Below are 27,142 nucleotides of genomic sequence, written 5' to 3' on the forward strand. Positions count from 1 at the left end.
ATTTTATTAAAAAAGACAAATTATACTTAATCTCATGCCAGCAACTACAGAAAATAAAATCTATATGTTAATGACAAATTCCTTAACACTCATATAATCTTGTTTCAAGAGCCTATCTCTGAAACATCAAGGTTGTTGTATAGCAAACATCATGGGTAGTTTTTTTGTATGTAATACTAGAAAACATGAAGGACACTACTGTGAATTCTCAAAAACCTGTGCTCTCAGAGGATTGTGTACATATTAAGAAAAAATTGGAGATCTGGTGTTCCTGCCAACAGATTCCTAAAGTGTTGCTGTGGAAACTCATGAATTATTTGTCTTTATTTCTCTGGGCAATCTTGGTAGTAACAATAGTGTCAGCCTCTGTTTAAATTATAGGTATTAACAGCAATCTCTTACATTTTCATGTTACCTTATAGTTTATAAAACATTTTACACATGTCTTGTTTGATCCTCACAGTCACTCTGTGAGACAGGTAGTGATATCATTATTTATGATGATTTTGGCTCTAGGTGAGTACTACAATTGCTCTCGGTTTTGTACAGGACAATCATTCAGCCCTTTTGCCTTATGGGTAATCACTGTATGCCAGTAAGAATTGAGATAGGAGATGAGAAATTAAACTAACACATGTAATTTTTAGAACTTCTCAAAACTGAGTTCTCTGAGTTACCTGAAGTATAGTGACATCACATAGCAATAGTTATACTCCAATAAACACTTCCCTTATATTGTACTATGCTAAGCACCTTATGTATAACTTACTTAATCTTTATAACAATCACATAAGAAGGGTCCTATTTTTATCACACCCATTTTACAGGGGAGGAAAACTGAGGCACAGAGAATTTAAGTCACACGTCCTGGGTCACACAGTTTGTTAGTGGCTGAATAAGAATTGAGACCAAGGTTGTATGGTTCCTGGGTCTTTAACCATTAGACAAAATTGCCTCTTACATTAATGACTAACTTATATAGTACTTCCTACATGGCAGGAACAAACATATATAAACTCATTTAATCCCTATAAGCAACACATTTAACATTTGAATTCAAATCGAAATTAGATTTAGGAGATAGGGAGGAAAAAGAGGATGGGTAAAAAAGGAGGGGTGCGGAGAGAGAGAGACAGACAGACAGGAAGAACAACTTAAAAGTGCCTGCAATGAGACCTGCCATTCAACTGAAAGAACATGTGCCCTGAAGTGAGCATGAGATGAGGAGGAGAATCAGCTCCCCTGGCCAGTCCCAGTTAATTCCCTCATGGCTCTCAAAGTGTGAGCATCTCATGTGCTGAGGAAGAATCTAGTGCTCACAGATTTGTCAACTACTTCATTTGGTTCTCAACCGAAGAAACAGCAATCTCTTCCCATACTGGAATAGAAACCTGCCCTGCAGTGCTTATTAAGAGGAGGTGTTTGGGTCTCTGAAGTGATACTTTCCCAAAGAATTTCCAAGGATAGTGTTGACTATAGTCTATTTTTGCCTGACTTTGGAACTTTATCTCTGAGTAAGCTGCAACCCACTTGTATCACTGAACATGAGCCGGGTCAAAGGGAGTAGCTGGATTCCTATAGCTGTAACGCAACTCTGCTGCATATATTCAACATTGCTCATGGAAAAGTTTCAGCTACCAGATGTACATGAAGCTACCACATGTACGAACAGAAAAACAGGCCTCTCCTCCTGGCTCAGCCACTAAAGAGCTGCTCAGCTCAAGGGTGTCACATAATCTTTCAGAGACTCTGAACTAAGGGACTATACCAAAAGATAATCTCTAAGATCCTGCAAGTCCTCATATTATATGACTGACATTTAAAAAAATAATTTAATGGTAACAAAACTTAGGAAGCCTTACCTCCTTGTGCGTCATTCTGCAAACTGTATGTTCCTCTTGCAACAGATTCTCATCCCAAAACAGGTCATTTTTCACTCCAGCTGTCATTTGTAGGCAGTTTATAGGCAGCTCAAGGGCATCATTTAAAACACTGCACTAAAGAGGATATAGACTTTGGTGTCGATAAAGAATCATAGCCTTGAATTCCTGAATTTTATAGTTATGGTACTCATAAAAGTGTTTAATAACAAACTTGGCTCACTTGGAAATCACCAGTCTAAAGGACTTTGCCCCAATCTGACATGTGGATCATATTTGTTTTTAAGAAAATATTTAACGATTTATTAACAATTTCATATTTCTGCTTAAGATTTCTGCACAACCTCTTTCAATCACTCTAGATGTAGGCATAATGTGTTTTATGATTCCACAATGCTATTAAGTTAAGCATCTTGGGACTTCCCTGGTGGCGCAGTGGTTGAGAATCTGCCTGCCAGTTCAGGGAACACGGGTTCGATCCCTGGTCCAGGAAGATCCCACATGCTGCGGAGCAACTAAGCCCGTGCGCCACAACTACTGAGCCTGTGCTCCTAGAGCCCGTGAGCCACAACTACTGAGCCCACGCGTCTAGAGCCCATGCTCTGCAGCAAGAGAAGCCACCACAATGAGAAGCCCGCGCACTGCAATGAAGAGTAGCCCCCGCTTGCCGCAATTAGAGAAAGCCCGTGTGCAGCAACGAAGACCCAACACAGCCAAAATAAATAAATAAAATAAATTAATTTAAAAAAAAGTTAAGCATCTATTAAGCTATTAAGGCTTCTATCATTGACTTTGTTTTGTCATGATGAGTGGTTATCCTGATTTTCTACCTATATTAGACCAATTAAAATGGGCCAATGCGAAAACTTAACAGCTGCATATGTATGGGCCCAAGAAAAACTTCCTGATTATGTTCTATTTGTCAAAGCCTAGAGTAAAAGCACCCATAAAACTAAACCATCCACAAATGGAATATCCACAATGGTTACTTCATTGCAAATTGAAAAATAACGTTCAGCAATTTATAAATCTGCAAGTTTATTATTTAAACTGACATGTCTCAAGTACTTGTTTCAAAATTCTCTCACTTACATTATATCTTTTGATCCTTAGGCTTAGAGAGCCTGAACTCTTAGTCTCTGGAATCAGACTACCTAGGTATATATCCAAATTCTACCACTTTACTAGCTGTGTGGTGATAGGCAAGTTACCTAACCTCTCTGTTCCTGCATTCCCTCATCTATAAAATGGGGATAGAAATAGAATCTACCTCCTGACTTATGGTTACTATGAGGATTAAATGAGCTGAGATGTGTACACTGTAAGTCACACTAAGCACTCACTGAATTTTAGCTATTATAGCTACTATCCCACTTTACAGAAGAAACTGAGCCTCAGATTAAATGATTTTTTACACCTATAAACAGGAGTTGGGACTTAAAAACAAGGTCGAATGAACTTCAAACCTTTGCCTCTTAACTCCACATTGCTTTTCTTATTTAAGAGAAGAAACCAGGCTTTCTAACAGAGAGCTTTTAAGGAACATATTCTTTTCTTTTTTTAGTCCTTAAAAGAGAGGACAAGTTTTTCATCTACTTTCAGGGTGAGATGCATGTTATCCTCTTTTAGTTTTTTATTTGCCCTGTGAATGTGTCCAGTTTTACTTTTATCTGATGAATTATTCTTGGAACAAGGAAGAAAGAAAATTAAATGAAAGAAAAATAGAATGAGATGCACAAATGGGAATCTGATGAGAAAATATTATAAAGAATGTGCATTAGAAAAGGTAGATTTGAGTCACCACCTCCTTCGTATTAACTATATTTCTCAGATTTTTATACTTTGTCTCAAGAAACACCTCTGAAAAGAGTACAAGAATGTCATAATTATTACACTTAAATATTTGCTTAAGATAGCAAAGAATGTAGTTCATGAACAAAAGAAGAAATAAAGAAAGCTCTGGTTTTGTTCATTGCACCATTAAGGAAAACCAGTCTAACAGCATTCCTAAAAGGAAACCGGGATCTATGGTCTCCAATGATGCTTATTATTTTCTCTCAAGTCCAATTTCTCCTTTTTCATCTCTATCATTTTCTCTTCCATGTGCCTTTCTTTTCCTTTCATACTCATCTCAATCTTTCTGTGATTCTACAATTTAGGTTTTGGTGATCACGGGTGATCATTTTCTAAAAACGATTAGTTCAAAGAGAAGCATTCTCAGAGTAGCCCAGCTAGGGCCTCCTTGTGGCTAGATCTTCACAGCGTTATATCGGTTCCTTATTTTGTTGTTGTTCACAAGAATCTGGCAAAAGGAAAGAAAAACAAGGGCAATTTCCCTGCATCTTCCAGAATAAGGTCTTAACCCCCAATGGACACAATGGGCTCTCCGCGTTTGGCCCCTGCCTTCTCGCTCTTTAGTTCCAACCATGCTCAGTGTCTTCAGTTCCCAGACAGAGACTTGCTGCCTTAAATTCTTCTTAAAAGAAGAATTACCTCCAGGTAGAATGCCTTTCCTCAATCATTATCATTTAACAAACCCCTAAGTGCCCCAAATTCAAATCATTTCTCCTCTCTTCCAAGGAGCTCTCCCTAAACCTCCCGGTCTGACTTACATATTCCTCTTTCATGCTCCACATTACACCATGCAAACCTCTACCAGAGCATAATGGTTAGGGTTAGGATTGGGGTTAGGGTGATTCACCTCCAAAACATATCCCATTTTCATCTACTTCCTTTCATCTCCACTGCTGCCCTCTTGATCAAGGTCACCAGTCACCTTTTGCCTGGACAATTATAGTCTCCTAACAGGTCTCTGGCTTACATTCCCATCTCCCTTCAGTCTCTCATTTACACTGCAGCTAGAGTGACCTTTTTAAGAAGAAATATTTCATATATACAAAAATATGGATAACGTATGAAATCAGGTGTAACAGATAAGATGAAAACCCACGTACCCACCACCAGTTTAAGAAACGCAATATTGCCAATACCTTTGAAGCTGGCTGTGTCTCTTTCCCAAAGGCAAACACTACCTTAAATTCGATGTTTAATATTCCCTTGTTTTCTTTTTTTAACATCTTCATTGGATTATAATTGCTTTACATTGTTGTGTTAGTTGCTGCTGTATAACAAAGTGAATCAGCTATACATATACATATATCCCCATATCTCCTCCCTCTTGCGTCTCCCTTCCACCCTCCCTACTCCACCCCTCTAGGTAGTCACAAAGCACCGAGCTGATCTCCCTGTGCTATGCCCTGTGCTATGCGGCTGCTTCCCACTAGCTATCTATTTTACATTTGGTAGTGTATATATGTCCATGCCACTCTCTCACTTCATCCCAGCTTACCCTCCCCCCTCCTCGAGTCCTCAAGTCCATTCTCTACATCTGCATCTTTATTCCTGTCCTGCCCTTAGGTTCTTCAGAACTTTTTTTTAGATTCCATACATATGTGTTAGCATATGGTATTTGTTTTTCTCTTTCTGACTTACTTCACTCTGTATGACAGACTCTAGGTCCATCCACCTCACTACAAATAACTCAATTTCGTTTCTTTTTATGGCTGAGTAATATTCCATTGTATATATGTGCCACATCTTCTTTATCCATTCATCTGTCGATGGACACTTAGGTTGCTTCCATGTCCTGGCTATTGTAAATAGAGCTGCAATGAACATTGTGGTACATGACTCTTTTTGAATTACGGTTTTCTCAGGGTATATGCCCAGTAGTGGGATTGGGTTGTTTGTTTTTTTGATATTGAGCTGCATGAGCTGCTTGTATATTCCCTTGTTTTAAAAACAAATTCTTTTACCACGTATGTCTGTATGTCTAAACAATACATTATGTAAATTTGTTTGTTGTTGAACTTTTAAAAAGTGGTTGTGTGTCATTTGCTTTGCAATTTGCTCTTTGCACTCAACACTATGTTTCTGAAATTCACCCACGTTGATTTTCATCTTCTCTGTAGTAGTCCATTGTATGAATATGTCACAATTCACACACACTCCTGTTGATGAACTATTTGGTTTTTTCCAGGTTCTATGCAATCACCAGCAATGCTCACATAAACAGTCATGACTGTGACGCCTAGGGCACGTATGCAAGAATTTCTCTAGGGCAGGGCTGTCCAATGGAACTTACTCTGATGATGAAAGAGTTCTATATCTATGCTCTCCAATATAGTAGCCGCACGTCATTACTGAGCACTTGGAATGTGACTACTACTATTGAGAAAGTAGATTTTTAACTTTAATCTTAATGAATAAATTTAAATAGCCACAAGTGGCTAGTGGCTAGTGGCTACCATACTGGACACTGTAGTTTTCAAATACAAACCCACGAATAAAGTTTCTGGGCTATAGAGTACTTGCATCTTCAACTTGACAAATGTTTTCCAACTTGGTAATATTATTCATATCTCCTCAAGCAGTATGTAACGATTGCCAATATTACTTTTTAATACCTGCCTTTAAAACTTTTGCCTATCAAGAGATAACATGGCATCTTATTAAAATTTTATTGTGCATTTCCAACATTACTGTTGCCATTCATTCTTCCTTTTGTGTGAAATGCCTGTTTAGGTCTTTTTTCCATTTTTTATTGGGTTTTTTGTCTTTTTCCTACTGATGCTGAGGAGCTCTCTACATATTTTTAGTATTATTTTTTAACTTGCCTTGACACTGGATCTGTTTAACTAGGGAAGCCCCATAGAAGCAACAGGCAGAAGGCATATCTGCAAAGGCAGGTGATGCCACTCACTGAATTTATATGCATTTTCTTTTCTAAAAGTGTGAATTCATGCTAGAATCCTGCTTCTTGTAGCTTTGCTCCATGAGATGTCACAGGGCTCAACAGTATCTTTTCTGGATGGAGTTACAGGGGTAGGTCTGAACAATCCTACTCTTAGGGAAACGTCTTCCTGGCTTGGTCATCTGGGGCAGACCCATTGCAAAACCAGCTTTCCTCTGCTCTTCTTCTCCGTGCCCACACACGGGCCGAGTGTATGGGTTTGAGTTGCTCGGTGGGAAACTGGTACTAAGGGTGACACCCTGGCAATGAGGGCAGAGCAGGAGACCTGGCAAAGTGATGATGATAGGAATTTCTGGGCACGGGGTGGGGAAATGTAGTCATTGGCATGAAAAGGGTAGCAGTAAAACTGGCCCCTCCACCTTCTCCAGTGATTCCATCCCTCCTCTTTTCCAGTGCTTATATTCTAGCCATGGTACCTTCTCTGCCACATATTTAATCTCTCATCTGTACTGGTTCCTGCCTTTCACTCTCCAGGTAGACATTAGTTTTCCTTTTCTCCCAAAAGACCTTCCCTGGTATTTCCTTCCCTCTCAACTTACTGCAGTGTGGCGGCTTCTGCCCACCCCACCATTCACTGAAGCTGTCCTCTCTAAGGTTGCCTCTGACGTAGTTACCAAACTTTTCTGGAGCTTTCAGTCCCATTCACCATCTTCTCCTTGCCTTCCTGGGATTCCAGGGCATAATTCTACGGGTCTTCTCCTCCCTCTCTCAGTGCTCTTTCTGTGATTTACTGCTAGCTTCTCTGTCTTCACCCATTCTTTAATGCCACTATTTCCAGAGTTAATGGTACCCCTTTATGGCATCCTTGTAACAAGCAGTAAAAGGTTCACCATACTCTGATTGGGCGCAGCCCTGGGCCAGGGCATGTGGCTTCAGGTCCCATTCACCCCACTCAGCCTGGTACCCTTGTGCCATTAACACCCTGCACAACAGCATGCAGCTGCCCAGGGTATAATCTTGGTGCTCATCTTTTTCTTCTTTATTCTCTTTCCCTGTGCAACCTCGTTGACTTCCATGGTTCGAAGCCCTGTGTAATTCTAGACATCTTTTAATCTGCCTCCTGGACTTCTTTTCCTGGGTGTCCTGTGGGCATCCCAAACTTGCCAAGGCCCAAACTAATTTCATTACCCACTCACTTGCATATTCCCAAACATATCCATTTTTCTGTATTCCTTCTCTAAGTTAAGGACACCACCATGCATCCACTCCTCAAGTGAAAACTTCCAGATTATCTGTGCTTCCTCCTTTTCCACAGTTTAAAGCTTCTATCATCCCCCAAGTGCACTGCTGGGTTAGCCTTCTAACTAGTTTCCCTAGGTCCAGAATCTCTCCCCTCCAAATCACTCTCCCCACTGCTCTTGCATTTCTTTCTTTACATAGAAATGAGGATATGGTTCCCTTGTTCAAAAACCTACATTGGCTTCTAGTTAACCATAAGATAAAGTCCAGATACTCAGGCATGGCATACAAAAGCCTTCATATTCTGGCCCAAATCTACCTTCCCAGTCCTACACTTTGTCCCTGATCTCAACACCTTCCCTGATCTTAACCACATCAGACTATGATGCACAGTTCCTTGAACATAATTTTGCCACATGCTTTAATGCCCCAGTGCCTTTGCTGGTGCCTTGCATGCCCTTCCTCTGTGTTTTGCCTTGTGAAAGCCCATCATCCACTCTTTAAGACTATGTTCACTGTGACCCCTTTTTTCAGGCACCTCTGGTCCAACTAACAGCTCCTTCCTCACTGCTTTTACATCTCTACTGTTATGTTAATACAGATTCTCCAAAAGTTATTTTGCATCTTTTTCATTACATTGTGTGTTTCTTAAGGGCAAGGTTAAGCTTAAGGTCTCCATATCATCAGCAGTTTGCCCAGTGACTGTACATGGTAGATATTGAATAAAATTTTGAGTTGAATTGGGCAGGATGCGTGAACATCATTTTGTGAAAGGACCAATGATTTCTTTCAGCATAATTTTCAACCTGTTCCTTTTCTTCAGACATCAGAAGATTCTCAGAATGGGACAGCTGATGGGCCCTGTTGGAGACAGTTGCTATGTCATATCCCCAAACTTTGGCTAGGTCTCTCTAGGGACACAGAGACTGTGATTTCTCAAATGACTGATTGGTGTCTGAGTATGGTTTTTCCCCAGATATTAGAGTTCCTTAGAATCAGAGATTATTTTCAATCTAGGACCTACATGCTAGGTTCCACAGAAGACTCTCACTGCTCTAAGTAGCAGAGTCAGGCTTTTCAGTGGTAGATCTATCTGGATTTGTTTCATCACCTTTGGGTCCCATCCCAACATCTCACTAAAGTTTGAGATTTTAGAGCACGAAAAACAACATAAAAAGGCTTCACTATCTCAAAACCTTGTTAAACTTCTCAGTTATCCTGAAAGCCTGGGGACGAGGGCCCGCTCATTTGAAGGTTTTGTAGAGGGCTGGACAAACAGTATCGATGCATCAGACTGACTTCTGTCACTTCCCTTAGCTAGGTAGGAGACACTCACTGACTCCATGAAGCCCAGAATGGGTAGTTTCCTCGAAATGAGCAATTGTATGTTTTTTATGTTGTTGGTTTTTTTTTTTTTTTTTTTTTTTTGGCTGCTTTGGGTTTTTTGGCCGCGCGCAGGCTTTCCCTAGTTGCCGCGAGCGGGGGCTACTTTTCCACGCAGTGCGTGGGCTTCTCATTGTGGTGGCTTCTCTTGCTATGGACCATGGGCTCTAGGCACGCAGGCTTCAGTAATTGCAGCATGCGGGCTCAGTACTTGTGGCTTGCATGGGCTTAGTTGCTCCACAGCATGTGGGATTTTCCCGGACGAGGGATCGAACCCGTGTCTCCTGCATGGGCAGGCGGATTCTTAACCACTGCGCCACCAGGGAGGTTCCAGCAATTGTATGTTTGTTGAACCCTGGTAGCAACTGAGTGGGTAAGAAAGAGCTTGATTCCATTTCCCCTCAAACACAAAAAACATTGCCATTGAAAGTGCTGTGGCTGGTCGGCCAAGGATACCTATTGGAAGAGCTTTCGGGTTCATTTCTGAAACGAGTCAACCCATCCTAAGCCCAGTGCTTAATTATGCGGCCCCTGAGCCCGCCCTACCGCCTTGGAGCCCCCTTTTGGCCTCTGAAAAGGCTTCATGGGGCCAATTTCACAATGCTAGGGTATTCGGTCTCCGGGCCCAGCATGTAACCCCTCGAGTTCCACGCTCGGGGCTGACCTTATCCCAGGCGGGCGCCCCGGTGGTCAGGAAGCGTAATCACGGCTGTCTGTGGACGCCGGCTCCGCCGGGGCCGACGGCTGGCAGCGCTGAGGGAGAGCTTGGGCCTGAGCCGAGGGGAACCCGCCCGTGGCGGGGGCGCAGGCGGCTGCAGCGCGTCAGCGACCCGCCCCCTCGGCCCTCCCACGGGCGGGGCCAGCCCCGATGGCGCTGACTCAGCAACGCGTGGGGGGAGTTTTGTCCCTCCGCGGACCCCGTTTCTCTCAGCCGTCCGCCACCGCTGAGCCGGTTTCCTTTTTCCGGCGGTCGGGGTGCGAGAGCCAGGTCGGGCCGCTTAGGCAGCGAGCTGCTGTGCAGCCCCGGCTCTTGCCTGAGGACCCCGAAACTACCGTTCCCCCGCCGGGCAGCGTGGGCGCCATGAACGACGCGGGTGAGGCGCCACTCCTCCCCGCCGAGGGTAAGCCGGGGGGCGCGGGTGGCCTCTGGGGACTCAGCTGCGCCCCGGAGGCCCGGCGGCGGGGAAGGGCCGGGGCGGCGGGGAAGGGCCGGGGCCGGGTCCCGGGGCGATGGTGAGGGTAGAGCTTTCTGGGTGGGCTGGAGCGGCCCGGAGGGAGGCAGCATCGTGGGCGAGGACGCCGGTGAAGGGCTTCTCCGCTGCTATGGTCACCACGGGATGCTCTTACCAAGTTAGAACCCGAGTGTGGGAGTCCCGGATCAGCCCTTCTCAGCCTCTTTTTGATGTTATAATCAATCCCGTTTGGTCTTTTAGCAGGACTGAATTCGGAGAAGGTAGCTGCTCTGCTTCAGAAACTGAATTCCGATCCTCAGTTCGTACTGGCCCAGAATGTCGGCACCACCCACGACCTCCTGGACATCTGTCTGAAGAGGGCCACGGTCCAGGGTGTTCAGCATGTGTTCCAGCACGCCGTGCATCCTGAAGGCAAGCCCGTCACCAACCAGAAGAGCTCAGGTGAGGTCTTCAAACTTCTTGCACACTTCCCTTGACTTTATTGACAGCGTCCCATTGTGGTGTCTTACCTAAGAATGGCCTTGGGGAGAAGAGGTTTGGATAGAAAGAAGTTGTAGTGAATTTTTAGAGAACAGGCGCCAAGTACAGGCAGGTCCAAGAAGGTTACTTTGTAACTTGTTTTCGTGCTCTGTGGTTCGTTAATATATTTGATTTGAGCACTAAAGTGACTGACTAGCCCATGGTCATCTGTTTGAATGTAATTCACGATATTCTGTCTTGAAGTTATGTGACTGCAGCCCCATGTCTTGGAGATATATGTTCTTGGTACGAAACAGATCATGCAAAAAGGTTCATGCTCTAGAGGACACCTCCACGTTTCCCTGAAGGCCATGTACAAATGTATGGGATGGAAAAGACACAATGTAATTGCATCAAAATGTCATCAAATGTTATTTTTAAGTGTACCTTTTGGTTGCAATTTGAACACATGTGCTGATGGGCTAAGTTACCACCAGTAGACTAGTTTGTAATACAGAAAAATACTCATTTCTCATGCCTTGTTGGTCAAGAGCTCTTGCTTTGCTATCTGCTATCTAGCACCACTAGAAAACAGAAAAACAGCTACAGTGGAAGATGGGTTATCCAGGAATGTAAATAAGGACATTCTCATGGCAGAATTGTACTAAAAGGACTTTTTAAAGTCTATCCATTTTAAAACTACTCCCAGTCTATTTATTTTGGCAGAAAGTAGATCACTGCTTGCTTAAAGCCAGTCAGAACTCAAAGTGTACATTTATAACATGGATGTATTTTATTGTATGTAAATTATACCTCAGTAAAGGTTATTTTTAAATTTTAAGAAAAAAATTATGATCTTGCAGTAATTAATGTTTTGCCACAGTAGAAAGTGCTTGTGGTGGTGTGGCCTGTCAGGCTACAAATTATCCAGTTAGATCCAGTTAGTAATGTTATTAGTGGTCCTACATGGTTTAGATTGCAGTGCCCTTTTAGGGAAAAGCCTGGAAATGTTCATCTAGAACAGATCATGTCTTATGTATCCTGTAATGTCACTTTTATTTGCAAGAGGTACAAATAGCACATGAGCTATGTAGGTTATTTTCCTGCAGTTTTCACATTAACAGTTCATCCAGATTTCCTCACTAGAAAATAATAGTGTGCTTATGAGAGAGGTGGCATACAGATAAAACCAAGGTAGAGATGAGCTATACTAAGTCATTAGTGACTTTTTAAAAAAAAATTTATTTATTTTATTTATTTTTGGCTGTGTTGGGTCTTCATTGCTGCGCGCGGGCTGTTCTCTAGTTGCGGTGAATGGGGGCTACTCTTCATTGTGGTGCGCAGGCTTCTCATTGCAGTGGCTTCTCTTGTTGCGGAGCACGGGCTCTATGCGTGCGGGCTTCAGTAGTTGTGGCTCGCGGGCTGTAGAACGCAGGCTGAGTAGTTGTGGTGCACGGGCTTAGTTGGTCCGCAGCATGTGGGATCTTCCTGGACCAGGGCTTGAATTCGTGTCCCCTGCATTGGCAGGTGGATTCTTAACCACTGTGCCACCAGGGAAGCCCCATTAGTGACTTTTGAAAAACACTGTGTGTAGTTACTTATTTTTAATTATTTTTTCTTCGTGTAAGATTACTGTTGTTCAATTGTAGAATATTTGCAAAATACCGATGAGTAAGTATTCTGTCAGGTCTTTATTCTGTGTGTGTGTGTTTAACATAAGTGATACCTTACATATTGTTAGGTAACCTCCCTACCTTTTTCACTTACCAATATATTATGAATGTATTTTCATATTAGTAAAAAAGTTATTCCCAGATAAAAGTCAAGGTTTTTCCCCTCTGAATCTTCCTTAGAAAAGAGTTACCCTATGTGTGAGGCTTTACAAAGACTTTGATAATGAGCATTCTCAGTTAATTTAATTTGAAGTAAAGTACATTTTGGCAAAGACATTAATTACTCTGAAATGACCTTGATCCATGCTAGTTTGGGATACTTACGGAGATCATTTGATTGAATCCGTTTTTTTAAAAAGCAGAAAATTTGAATGCAGTATTTTTCTAGGACATGACCTCACGTGGAAATGTTGGATATCCTTGTAAATAGACCTCTAAAGATCACTTGGTGAGAGATGAAGTACAGAAGTACAGAAGATGGTGACATTGTGGAGTGTGTGATTATCCACTTACAGGACAAATGACGAATATGATTATATGGTGGTGGCATAACATTTTTTAGGGACAGCATTATGCATGGATTCAAAGCATTGCTGTGACTCAAACATAGTAGATGGAAGAAGGATGATGTGTTCTGTTTGAAAGAGTGGATCTAATAATGGTAAAGGCACTGATGCCAAGATGCACATGAAAAGTGTGTATCAGTGTGAAAATGACATGTGAAAGTGGAAAAAACAATGCTTCTGCATCAATTTATTATATTAATATGATTTGAAATATCTAAATATTAAAGCTACTAAATTAAATATTATAGGCAGACAGTTACTATTTCATCTATATTTTTAAGTGTTTATATAATCCAGTTAACTAAATAACTTAAAAAAAATTCTCGTTGGGGGCATGGGGATTGACTTATGTTAGAGTCATCTTACACTGAAGCATATACTATATATTCCACATTAAAGGGTGGAGACTTTTTAAAGGTTTTGCCACATATTGCCAGATTGCCTTCAGATATTTTTTACCTGTTTAGATTCCTATCCAGGGTATATAATAATGCTGTTTCCCCAGGTCCTTGCCAATATTGGGCATTATTAATTGAAAAATAACGTTTCTCCATTTAGCAGGTGTCTTATGATGAACTTTAAAAAAATGTTTCTTGGCTATTTGTATCTTTTTTGACTATTAAATTAGCTGTTCATGATCTTTGCTCATGTTTCTCTACCAGTATTTCTTTTTCTAATGTAATTTTCTTAGGTGATTTGTAATTGATTCTTTATGTGATACGTAAAGTGATTTTTTTATATGTTAAGGATATAAACCTTTGCATATACATTGCAGATAGTAAGTACTACCTTTCTTGTTTTTGTTTTTGTATCTTTCTGCTCTTTCTGATTTGGTCTTAAATTGTCCAAGATCTTGTCATAGATTCAGTGTTGGGAAATACAGTTGGAACAATGGAATCTATGTGAACATTCATCATAATTTCTTGATTTGCTTTCTTTTTTCAGGGCGATGCTGGATCTTTTCTTGTCTGAATGTTATGAGACTTCCATTCATGAGAAAATTAAATATTGAAGAATTTGAATTTAGTCAGTCTTACCTCTTTTTCTGGGACAAGGTATGGGACTGATCTTGAAATATTCTTTTTGTTTCAATATCAACCTTGGTAGGGACTATCTCTTCGTTTCTTGCTTTTCTAGTTGTAGTCTGCCTTCCATTATAGATGGGACAGCATTTATTCTGATTTCCAAAGTATCAAAAGTTGACTCTTTCCAAAGGCAGAACTACTTTTGGTTGGTAGGTGGCTACTTTTTGCAATGAAATAATAAGTCTGATGACTCACCTTACTACTTCCTTGTTTCTTCGTATTTAAAATTTTTTATTTTGTTTTCAGTGATTTCCCCTTTTAGCATCTTTAAGTAGATTATTTGTATTTCTAGGACCTAATTCCCTTTCTCCGGGTAATACTTGTCTGAAAAACAGTAAATAATTTTATTCCAGTTTTTTATCTTTAAAGTGTATGTTATATGTGTCCATTAGATCTTTATTGATTGAGGACTCTAAATATCAGATTTTTCTGTTTCAGAATAAAGCAGTGCCTTGATTTGGATAAACTATTACAATGTGTACACACAGATAAAGGAAAACACTTCAGACATTCTCATGAAGCCAGATACTGCTTTTTTTTTTTCCCCCCCCCACACACACCACGTGACATGCGGGATCTTAGTTCCCCGACCAGGGATCGAACCCATGCTCCCTGCAGTGGAAGTGCGGAGTCTTAACCACTGGACCCCCAGGGAAGCCCTAGAGATACTGCTATGTAATTACCAACTTTAGTGTAAAAATACCTACACTGTTGGGTCTACAGTAGTTCCAGGACTCATATTCTGTAATGCCAATAAAGATATTAGCTCTCTTCTCCTTTAATTTTATTTAACTTCTCTTACTCTAGGTTGAACGCTGTTATTTCTTCTTAAATGCTTTTGTGGACACAGCCCAGAAAAAGGAGCCTGAGGATGGTAGGCTGGTGCAGTATTTGCTTACGAATCCTGCAAATGATGGAGGACAATGGGATATGCTTGTCAATATTGTTGGTAAGAGCCTTTCTCTAATGAAACTGAAACCCAGCATGATCAAGCACGGCTCTGTAGTTAGGCATAGGCCATTTCTTTGGTGGTTAAGTACAGAGTAGAATTGGTCCCCAGAGGGGTATACAGTTAGCTCTAAGAACCTTTATCTCACACTCTTACCTATTAAGTACCTTTCTTAAATTAGAGGTAAGGAGATAGGTACTGTGAAGGTTGAGTTAGAGAAGAAAAGGTTGTATTAAGTAGAACTAACTTTCTATGAAAAAGTTTATCTCTTATCCATTGATGTAATCAAGAAACGCGTTGAAACTGCAACTGTTTGAAAATGTCCTCATTCAAAAAATTGTCTTTTGGAGAAACTTCATCATGCTGAATACTTTACAAAGTGTGTTAGATTAAAAAGAATTAATTCAAGATAAATGGATAAATAGGCAGATTAAATGACCTGTTTAATAATATTGTAAGCTCATTAAGTTTTCTGAGTTAGACTAGCAAAATATGGCCCTTTTTTTTTTTTTTTTTTTTTGTGGTATGCAGGCCTCTCACTGTTGTGGCCTCTCCCGTTGCGGAGCACAGGCTCAGCGGCCATGGCTCACGGGCCCAGCTGCTCTGCAGCATGTGGGATCTTCCCGGACCGGGGCACGAACCCGTGTCCCCTGCATCGGCAGGCGGACTCTCAACCACTGCACCACCAGGGAAGCCCAATATGGCCTATTTGAAAAAGCAATAGTTATTTTTGCCAGGGTTCCTGTCACTGGAGTATACGTTTACTTTATTGAACATTAAAATTTGTTTTCTTTTAGAAAAATATGGTGTTATCCCTAAGAAGTGCTTCCCTGAATCTTATACAACAGAGGCAACCAGAAGGATGAATGATATTCTGAATCACAAGGTACAGCATATGGAGCAGGGTGGGATTGCATGTAGTATGCTTACCTTAAAACTCCTAACTGATTTTCCAGGGACGTTGCTGGGCATTTCAGTATACACAGTCTATGTATAAGATAGCTACTCAGTGTCTATCCAAGGCAATGTAGTCTCATATTAACTTTAAAAATAATTGAGATTAGGGTGGTTTTTTTCCTTCTCTTTAAAAATCTCCCACTTTTATTTCTATTGATTTTAATATTTTCTTATGGGTACTGAGGAAAGAAAGTCCCATTCTCAGCCACAAGCATGCTAACTTGGTTCTAGTGGAGGTGGACTGGGGCAGCTTTATGTTCTAGTAAAACCAAAAAGAACTCTTTGGAAGACTTCCTCAAAGAGTGTGCAGAGTTCTGCGGCTTCCCCAATCTATATCAGTGTAGTTTATCCATTCACTTAACATTTGATGTAGTCACTGAACTGCTTTTTATTGCCTCAGTTGTCTTAATGAATCATTCTCTCTTCTCTACATAACCCATTTTCCCAAGGAGGATTGTGAATCCTACAGGGATGCTGCTCTGCCAGCCAGACATCTTTTTTAAGAACTGGGAGTTGCCAGAATCTGCTGTCTTGATCTATGAGGCTAAAATTGGATTTGTCATCCCTGGGAGAAAGACTACATTTTAAAATAAACTGTAAATGTGTTTCCTCAATATTAGAAGTAGGTTATTTTCCGCCCAGGAAACTGGGGATTATTATCCACAGGCTAAAAGGTCATTAATAGTATAGCATTGAAAAAAAAAAAATAGTATAGCATTGGATTCCATTTCAGGTGGGAGCAAGATTCTCTTTAGCACGGTGGTTAGGTTTATGACTCACCTTTATCTTTGGCATCTCTCAAAATTGAAAACAACAAAAATGAAAAGTATATTGGGGGTTGGCATAGCCATGGTCACAATGATTTTACAGGGAAGAAATGGACAACCAGTAAAATTGTAAATTAAAGTCTATTAGAGTGACTTAGTGGCATAATCAGCTTGTCTCTTGCTTTTTCAGAGGGCGATGGCATTATGGAGTTACATGTTTTCCCCATCCCCAGACATGTATCACAGAGGGTGCCATCAGTTGCAGAGCAGGAGCAGTTCCATCTAGTATTTTTGGGGAGTGATCGATGTCTTTTCTCCTTATGGAGAGTGTTTTTAGCTCTGTGTTTAAGTGGACTGGTTGGGGAAAAATGCATTTGCTTTTATGAACTTTGCCCGGGGTCTTGGCTGAGTTATACTTCAAAATAGAGCTAGCACTGGTCTATTAGGCTCATTTATAGTTGAATATGGGTAACTGAATAAGTTTCTGTCATAGATGAGAGAATTCTGTATACGACTAAGGAACCTGGTACACAGCGGCGCAACCAAAGGAGAAATCTCAGCCACACAGGATGCCATGATGGAGGAGGTAATAACAATTATTTGGATTTTTTGTGTCCCTTCTAAAGAACTCTCAGAATAGTCCTATGTGTTACATTGATTGGGAAGCGTGGTCATTGTAGTTAATGTTGAATTGAATTGAAAATTACTTAGTTTAGGGACTTCCCTGGTGATCCAGTGGGTAAGACCCTGAGCTCCCAATGTGGGGGACCTGGGTTCAAGCCCTGGTCAGGGAACTAGATCCCAGATGCATGCCGCCACTAAGTAGTCCGCATGCCACAACTAGATATCCTGCATGCCACAACTAAGACCTGGTGCAGCCAAAATAAATAAATAAGTAAATATTAAAAAAAAAAAAAAAACGGCTTCCCTGGTGGCGCACTGGTTAAGAATCTGCCTGCCAATGCAGGGGACACGGGTTTGAGCCCTAGTCCAGGAAGATCCCACATGCCACAGAGCAACTAAGCCTGTGTGCCACAACTACTGAGCCTGTGCTCTAGAGCCTGCGAGCCACAACTACTGAGCCCGTGTGCCACAGCTACTGAAACCTGCACGCCTAGAGCCCATGCTCCGCAACAAGAGAAGCCACTGCAATGAGAAGCCCACGCACCGCAACAGAGAGTATCCCCCACTCGCCCCAACTACAGAAAGCTCGCGTGCAGCAACGAAGACCCAATGCAGCCAAAAATAAATAAATATAGAATCTTTAAAAAATAAAAGAAAGAAAATTACTTATTTTACAGCTGAAAAGGCTGAGGTATAAACTTTGCAGTTTAGTATGAGGCTTATATCTTCTATTTCCCAATTTATTATTCTATAATTCACTCTTATTCATTTCATAAATATTGACTACGTGCTATGAGTTTGCCACTGGGAATACAAAGATGAGAAAGACATGGTCTCTACTTTCAAGGAGCTCAATCTCTTGGTGAAAGAAACACATGAATAATTATAATAAATCCTATGCTAGAGATGTGTTATAAAGGATTTGGTGGTCATAGAGGAGGGAGTGACTAATTCAGTGAACTGAAGGTTTCATGGGGAAGATATTGGAACCAGCTCTTGAAAGAGCAGTAAAGATGTACCAGATGGGTAACTGGGAAAACCATTCCAGACAACAGGAATTGCATGTACAGTGGCATGAACAAAGGTGGAATCTTCAGAGAACAGGGTAGCTGAAACATAACATTTTGTGAGTGTGTTTGGTAGTAAATTAAGCTAGAAAGGCAGAGCTGTGAGGGATCTTAAGTAGATGCCAGGTCTTTTGGGTTTATTCTACAGGAATAAAGATGAGAAGCTATCAATGGTTATAACAGTTAAAATAATGTGTGTGAAAATATTTTGGAAAACTTAAAAAGCATTAAATATAAGGCAGTAATATTTATTATCAAGGCAGTTAAAAATCTTTATTATTAAATACTATTCATAATCCAGATGAATATGTATAAAACTGTGAAATCACTTTGAGAAAAGTACAAACCTTTCCCTTTTTCGTCTAGTGGGCCCATTACTAGGAATCACTCAACTAACAGTCCTTTCAAGACTGTTTGTATGGAATTAAGATGGCCTAAATTTTTTCACTGCAGTGCACAACATTAATGCTTCACTCGTGTTTTCCTTTGAATTTTAGAGAGGCAGCATAGTGTAGTCGAGAGCATGGTCTCTGGAGTCAGGCTATCTAATCTCCTCATTTAACAGCCATGTGACCTGAGACAGGTTCCTGAAGCTCTGAAGTCTCAATTTGTTCAAGTGTAACACGTCCAGCTTGATACAATATTCATTTCTTAAATATTGTTCAGTGGATGAATACAGAGGTTTCATTTTGCTAGATACATTTAAATTATCTCATATTTACCTCTTTATTTACTCCTTAAGTGTTCTTTGTTAAGAGAGGTATCTGATTGTAGTAGAAGAAAATAGGTTTTGGAGTAGGACATGGGTTTCAGTTCCGGCTCTATCACTTAACAGCTTAACAGATTTTGGATAAAATACTTAACCTGTCTGAGATTCCGTTTGGGGTTTAAAATATATTTCTCATTGGATTTTTGTGGGGATCAAATAAGGAATTAAGTATAAGAGTATAAGGCATAGTGCCTGGTACATAGCAGTGGTCCAATAAATGTTAGTTTTTTCCCTTACTCCTTGGAATGATCTCTCCTGTTGAGGCCATACCTCCTGCATAATTTGCCTTTATTTATGATTATAGTAAGATGGTGGGGTGTAGTAAGGATGAAGTTTCTATAAAGAGTCATGGAAACAGGCTCAGATAATACTTATTGCAAAAAACAAGCATTCTGTTGGCTTAAGATGTTTGCTTTAATGATCTTTTAAATGATATGTCTAAAATCCATGTTCTGACTCTGGGATTAGCTGATAAGAATTAAGGCAGGTTCACTTCCCTGGTGGTCCAGTGGTTAAGACTCTGCGCTTCCAGTGCAGGGGGCGCAGGTTCGATCCCTTGTTGGGGAACTAGGATCCCACATGTGTGGTGCGGCCAAAAGAAAAAAAAAAAAAAAAAAGAATTAGGGCAGGTATATTTCACATATCTTTTTTCTCCTGTTCTTAACCTTGGAAAAATAGTACACCACTACCTTACCAAGTCCTGAGTATGGATGTTTTATAAATAGGGTTGTTTACTTAATGATTCTAGGTAAACTGTTGACTACAGAATTCTGTGTGGTATAGGTCTTTAGATTTTTACATTCCATAGATAACTCTTTATTTAACCTGACTCTTATGTAATGAAGAGTCTAGCTGTGGTTTTAAAGCCACAAATTAGTACGTATGTTTTGCCTAGCCTTGTAGGCACATCAAAATGATGACTTAACAGCCATGAAGCTCAGATAGCTTTGAATGAAATATATTTATGCTAAAGGCATTCTTTCTAAGAGAAGAGAAAGGCAGGTTGTTTGTTGTGATGACAGGCAAGGCAGATCTGGAACCGTGTAGTCACTTCTTTTTTTTTTTTTTTGTGGTACGCAGGCCTCTCACTGTGTGGCCTCTCCCATTGCAGAGCACAGGCTCCTGACGCGCAGGCTCAGCAGCCATGGCTCACGGGCCCAGCCACTCCGCGGCATGTGGGATCTTCCCGGACCGGGGCACGAACCCGTGTCCCCTGCATCAGCAGGCGGACTCTGAACCACTGCGCCACCAGGGAAGCCCCCGGTGTAGTCACTTCTGTTGTAGTGTTTTCTTAGTGTGTCTACTCTCTTTTAGCCTCCAGATTCCCTTAGGATTATTAAGTGTATTCTCTACCAAAACTCTGTCTGTTAAAAAGCAAAACATAAAACAAAGACCAGAAACAATATTTATCAGTGCCATAGGAAGAGACAGGGAGTCATTATGATTTACTCAGGAAATTCTATAGCAGTGGCTCTCAGCTCTTAAAAACAATATATGGGGGCTTCCCTGGTGGCACAGTGGTTGAGAGTCCGCCTGCCGATGCAGGGGACACGGGTTCGTGCCCCGGTCTGGGAAGATCCCACATGCCGCGGAGCGGCTGGGCCCGTGAGCCATGGCCGCTGAGCCTGTGCGTCCGGAGCCTGTGCTCTGCAACGGGAGAGGCCACAACAGTGAGAGGCCCGCGTACCTCAAAAAAACCAAAAAAACAATATATGGGCTTAGGCTTGCTTCAGACCTAAGGTCAAGGTCATTTTCCTTGAGATTAAGGCCTAGTTATCTTTCTTTTGGAGGTATACCCATTTATTTTTTCAACTGAACAATTAACTTCTTAGTTTGAAACATACAACATATTTGAATTACATTTGCTAATCATTCTACCCTGTTGCACATTAGAGGCTTTTGAGTGTTACACCAGGAGCATGAATAATGCTTGTGCTTTTAAACTTCATAAATATAAGAAATTACATACTAACACAGGGAAGGATGACATAGAAAGTCCTTGTGAGCCAAAGGTTATCACTGCTAACACTCTGGTGCATTTTCTTCCATATTTTTTTCATTTAAGATCATATAAAAATAGCTTTAAAAATGGATCCTATACACTGTTTTATAACTTGGTTTTTTCATTTTCTTTGTCTTTCTCTAAAGCCTATAGTTTCTTCTAATACAATTTTTAAAGGTTACTTTCCATTTACAGTTATTATAAGATATTGGCTATATCCCCCATGTTGTACAGTGCATCCTTGAGCTTGTCTTACACCCATTAGTTTGTGCCTCCCACTCTCCCGTCCCTATATTGCCCCTCCCCCCCACATACACTGGTAACCACTTGTTTGTTCTCTGTATCTGTGAGTCTGTTTTTTTTTTGTTATATTCACTAGTTTGTTGTATCTTTTAGATTCCACATGTAAGTGATATCATACAGTATTTTTCTATCTGACATTTCACTTAGCATAAATATCAAAAATAGAAGAAGATATACAGTGAGAAGTCTTCTCACCCTATTCTCCATCCTTCCAATTACCATGTACCCCCAAATTAGTTTTATTAGTTTTTGTTATTAGTTTTAGCTGTTAGTCATCCTTCCAGAGATTTCTTTTTTAAAAAACATAATAGAAATAGAATTTTTGAGTCAGGGAGAATATACATTTGTAATTTTGATATATAATGCCAAATTAACCTCTTTGGAGGGTCTATCAGTTTACGCTCTCATCAGCAATATCTGACAGAACCTGTTTCCCTTTAGATTTATCAAGGCAGTGCATTTATCAAACAATCGGATCCTTACCGATCTGATAAGGTACACAGTTGACAGGTAAACAGTCTGATAGATAAACTATCTCATTGTAATTTTAATTTATATTTTCTTACTTTGAGTGGGGCTAAGCATCTGTTCTGTGAACTCTTATCCTTGTTTTTTTCTTGGTCTTTTATCAATTTCTAGGTATTCCTTAAATGTTATAGAAATTAGCCCATTGTGATAGGAGATGCAAAATTTTTTTCTTAGTTTGTTGCTTATCTGTGATATGCTTTTTTTTTGCTATGCAGAATTTTTTTTTTTTAAGAAGATGTTGAGGATAGGAGTTTATTAATTAATTTTATTATTTATTTTTGCTGGGTTGGGTCTTTGTTTCTGTGCTAGGGCTTTCTCTAGTTGTGGCAAGCGGGGCCCACTCTTGATCGCGGTGTGCGGGCCTCTCACTATCGCGGCCTCTCTTGTTGCGAAGCACGGGCTCCAGACACGCAGGCTCAGTAGTTGTGGCTCACGGGCCTAGTTGCTCCACGGCATGTGGGATCCTCCTAGACCAGGGCTCGAACCCATGTCCCCTGCATTAGTAGGCAGATTCTCAACCACTGTGCCACCCGGAAAGCCCTATGCAGAATTTTTTACTTATATATAGTCAAATTTGAAATTTTTTATGGTTTTTAATTAGAAAAGCTTTTCTCAAATTAAAAAAGAATTTTTCTTCTAGTACTTATAGTTTTGATTTTTGTGTTTGAATCTCTGATCCATTTAGAATTTATCCTGGCATAGGGTATGAGGTATGGATCTAACTTTTTTCCTCTCAAGGCTACCCAGTTGACGCACATCTTTTCAAATAGTCCATCCTCTCCCTACCCCTTAATTTGAGATGCCATCCATCATTTCCAAAGTCTCCAGGCATGCAATTCTGTTCGTTTAGTGTGTTTATTCATCTGCCAGTAACTCTGTATTTTAGTTACTGAAGCTATTTACAGTGTTTTAGTGTTTGTAGAGTTAGCCCCATCTCATTGTTCTCTTACTGTTTTCCTGGTGAATTTTGTTTTGGCATTTGTCGAATTGTGGCATCTGTACCATTAAAAGCTTCTCAGGTGATTCTGGTTTAAGAGCCACTGCTGCTAAGAAGTCACATTTTCTAATATGGTCTTGTCTTTTGGATTCTGGAAGAGGAAAGGAATTATTATTTTGATAGTCGTAGAGGACATTTCTGACACTGAATAGGGACTAACCTTTCCCTTGAGGTTCTTAAAGGAAATAGATTATATTCACAAATTGCGTTTCCCTTTTGAAGTAAAGCTGCACTTCAGGAGATTGTTAGTTAAATAGGTGAAACTGGAAGGAAGAGAGGTAGGAAGACCAGTTAGAAGCTGCAGCAGTCCAGGTGGTACTGATTTGGCCTGAACGAGGGTAGTGAAGATAGAAATGGAAGTGAGAGAAATGTGAGACATCTCAGAGGAAAAATCCGTAGCACTTGGCAACTTATCTGCCAGGCGTTCATCATTACAAATAACTTTAAGGTTTTAAGCCTGGCAACTGGGGGAATACTGCTGTGGGTCGCACACGTCAGTAAGAGAAGCTCTTTGCAGAGGCCACCGTGAAGAGGAGAAATACTGACTTCAGAGTGCCTAGTCCCAAGGCACTGTCCAGTTGGAAATGGGTTTCAAGCATATGGAAATAATTCCAAAGTTCAGGAAAGAAAATGATCTAGAAAAGTGATAGTGATGCTAGTACAGGTGGCTGAAGCCTTGCGAATTTTTGAAATTCCTGAGGGAGAATGGAAGGATAGAATAGGTCTGAGTAAAGAATTCTGGAAAATAATCCGTTTCCATAAAACTTCTATTTCTATAAAAGTGAGTGCCAGAACTGTGTGATGTAGGTGCTGGTCATCAGTGTCAGATGCTGCAGACAGGCCAGAGACTCTGAGGACTGCGGAAAGGCTGCTGATTCCTGAGTAGGGGTGTGTGGAATGGAGAAGGGAAGGAGCTAGGTGGAGAGGAGTCAGACCACGGCACGGAGAGGCAGGGAGTTTCAAGAAGCTCGGCAGTGTGGAGGAGAGAAGTTGATACGCATTCATTCCATAAGTATTCATTGAGTACCTACTAAATATTAAGCATGTTCTAAGCACTGTGGGGGCAGTGATGACCGAAACAGACCTGGTCCCTGCTCACATAGATTTTACATACTAGTGGAGGGAAACAGACGATACACAAGTAAATAAACAATCTGATGTGATATGTACTCTGAAGAACATAGAATGTGCTGATTGATAGGGTGGTTAAGAAAGGCTCCCTGGCAGTCCAGTGTTAGGGCTTGGCTTATACAGCTGTGGCCCCGGGGTTCAATCTCTGGTCAGGGAACTAAGATCCTGCAAGCCGTGGCACAGCCAAAAAACTAAAAAGGCCTTTCTGAGGTCAAATACGTGCTGAGATATGAATAGCAGGAAGAATCTATCCATTCAGAGATCTGGACATAGAGCATAGCAGGCTGAGGAGACAGTGGGTGCAAAAGCCCTAAGACAGGAGGAAGCTTGGTATTTTTGAGGAACAGAAAGAAGGCAGTGTGATTCGAGCTTGGAAAGAGAGTGGGAATGGCTGGAATAGATTTCAGAGGAAATGAGAACCGGCTAATATAGCACCTGTGAGCCATGGTAAGGATATTGCATTTTATTCTAAGTGAGCTAGGCACCGGGGAATTTAAGCTGAGGAGTGACATGGTTTAATTTTTGTTTTAAAAATACGACACTCTGGCTGTTTTGAGAATGGATGGTAAAACAGTGGGAGAGGAGGTAGGGAGACCAGTTAGGAGGCTCTTGTGGTTGTGTAGATGAGATATCCTAGTGGTTCCGACCAGATTGATGAGAGTGAGGATTAAGAGAAATGAATACATTTGGGGGTGTATCTTGGAAGTGAAGCTGCCAGGACTTGCTGATGTGGAGGACAAGGAAGAGGGAAGAATTGGAGTGATGTATGGTGTCTGAAGTGGGAGGGGTTACAGATAGGAGAGAGGGCTTTTTGGCAGTGATGAGGAAACCTGTGTGTGGTAAGGGATAGCAGATGCGAATGAGAGAAGCAGTAATTGAAGAAGCAGGGTTTTGGAGGAGGGAAAGAATAAATGTGCTCTAAAGTAGTGCTTTCGAACTTTAATGTACAGTTGAATCCCCTGAGCATCTTGTTAAAGTGCAGATTGATTCAGTAGGTCTGGGTGGGACTAGAGAGTCTGAATTTCTAACTATTTCTTTGATTCAGCCACCACTCTAGAAGGAGTCTCAAGATGATCATTTGACTCTTAGTTACCATCTGTATGACCTCATTTTCCTTAACATCACAGAAGGGCACATACCCCTTAAGTGTACCTTTTTATGTCTTTCCCTGCCTGAAAATATATTTGGTGCCCCCAGAAAGTATCTCCTTCTCTGCCTGCTTTTGCAGGCACAGGTAAGATTTTTGTTTTTAAAACAGATCCTTGCCTTTCTTTCATTCCCCACCAGAAAGCAGTAGAGAGCTGTCTTCTCTCTCCTTTCTCTGCATTATCAGCAGTCACTAAGGTCTCTACTCCTTCCCTCTTGTAACTGGTTCATTTACCATTAGCACTGAACTTTCTTCAAAGTTCAGCTATATTCTCTGACCACTTTTGTGTCCTTGCAGTCATTCTACTCTGTGATCAATAGGTCATTTTACCTATGAGCCTAATTTCTCCATCAGTGAAACTAAAAAGTCAGAGTAGGTGATTTCTTAATGGCACTGTAGCTTTGTGTTTTTATAACAATAGAAGTAAGTAATATTTCTACAGTGCTTTAGACTTTACTAGGCAATACAGTATTGTAAATACAAATGAAGATTCTAATATTCTGTCACTTCTGCAGTAATCATTCCAAGCACTGAAATCTTTTAGCTTTACCAATTTTGCTCCATTTCAGGTAGCTTGGTTGTTACCATTGCACTACCTTCCCATTCTAACATTTCTAATTATTACAGTTTCCTCCATTCTGCGTCTGCCTGTAGCTGGCTTTCAACTCTCACCCTTCTAAGTATTCATGACTGACTCTCAACTATTGCATCCTGCCTTCCTCCTCTCACTTGATGCCTGTCTCCAGTTTAGCCATGGGTATAGGAATTGACTCCATCCCACATCATTTGTCTTTAAATTGGGGTTACACATTCTTTCCCTATGTCCTGTATTTCATGCTTTCTGTGTCCTTTTTCTTTTTTCCATTCCCTTTCCTGGTTTTATTATTTACCAGTATTCAGTTCTGCATAATGACTTGTGTTCAGTGTCCAGTATCTTTTTTTGTCCTGAATACCAAGTGCATCTTGTGAGAAACAGGTGACACTCCCAAGTTGCCCACCAGAGAGCAGACTCAGATATCCAAAGCGCACTGCCAGCTTTGTACTTTGGGAACCGGGAATATTATTTCAGAACAGCAGAGTCTCTTATCAAGAAATGTAGTATCAGCAGGGGCCCTGGAGACTATACTTTGGAGAGTTTTTAAAAATTAGAGTTTGTTTAACTATTGTTAGTTGACTTGGAGCCAAATATTCCTTCCAAAGTGTTATAAACTGACTTGAATCTGAATGGCTTTGGATAATTATAGTCATGGTAAACAAAGCAACATGTCTCAAATTACAGTTTTACTAAAATCCAAGAGAAAGAGATGTCACCCTTATCCTCATTCATGCCTTATGTGTACCTTTGATAAAACTCCAGATTTATAAATCATATGCAGTAGGGCATAAGTATTTGTATTCCAAAAAGATTAATCATAGAATTCATTTAGATAACTAAAATGCAGGTTTCCTTTAATGCATTTTTGGGGAGAAGGAAGGAATGATTTAACACTTTTTACTTTAGATAGGGAGTCAAATGCATAATGAGGTATATGTAAATTATAGTGTAAAACACTCATTTATATTTAGAATGTGTTTAAAAGTAAACAGAAATTCACTTAGTTGTCTTAAATCTTCATTAGGCCTAGCCCTAGCCTCCTTTTTTTGGCCAGAGCCTAACTGAACTGGATAAA

The 27,142-nt window shown here is 40.7% G+C and overlaps 1 protein-coding gene and 1 long non-coding RNA gene across 3 annotated transcripts in view; one reads left to right on the forward strand and one right to left on the reverse strand.

Annotated features, from left to right (window-relative positions):
- LOC137212695 (uncharacterized) overlaps positions 1–10,064 on the reverse strand; it is a 38,309-nt gene extending 28,245 nt beyond the window's left edge. The window contains exons 1-2 of the long non-coding RNA XR_010937587.1: positions 9,920–10,064; positions 1,863–1,997 (exon numbers count right to left, since the gene is read on the reverse strand). This is a non-coding gene — a long non-coding RNA (uncharacterized lncRNA). The remainder of the gene's footprint in view (positions 1–1,862; positions 1,998–9,919) is intronic.
- A 44-nt stretch (positions 10,065–10,108) lies between these two features.
- Positions 10,109–27,142, forward strand: part of BLMH (bleomycin hydrolase) — a 43,314-nt gene continuing 26,280 nt past the window's right edge. The window contains exons 1-6 of one of the 2 annotated variants that reach the window (XM_067716369.1): positions 10,109–10,376; positions 10,689–10,889; positions 14,092–14,201; positions 15,039–15,180; positions 15,978–16,066; positions 17,398–17,490. In XM_067716369.1, coding sequence (XP_067572470.1) covers positions 10,124–10,376; positions 10,689–10,889; positions 14,092–14,201; positions 15,039–15,180; positions 15,978–16,066; positions 17,398–17,490 — 888 coding nt within the window. In that variant the 5' untranslated portion in view covers positions 10,109–10,123. The remainder of the gene's footprint in view (positions 10,377–10,688; positions 10,890–14,091; positions 14,202–15,038; positions 15,181–15,977; positions 16,067–17,397; positions 17,491–27,142) is intronic. The other variant, XM_067716370.1, reaches the window with a different exon arrangement.

Source organism: Pseudorca crassidens, chromosome 19 (genome assembly GCF_039906515.1).
Source record: "Pseudorca crassidens isolate mPseCra1 chromosome 19, mPseCra1.hap1, whole genome shotgun sequence".
In the NCBI taxonomy this organism is placed as follows: Eukaryota; Metazoa; Chordata; class Mammalia; order Artiodactyla; family Delphinidae; genus Pseudorca; species Pseudorca crassidens.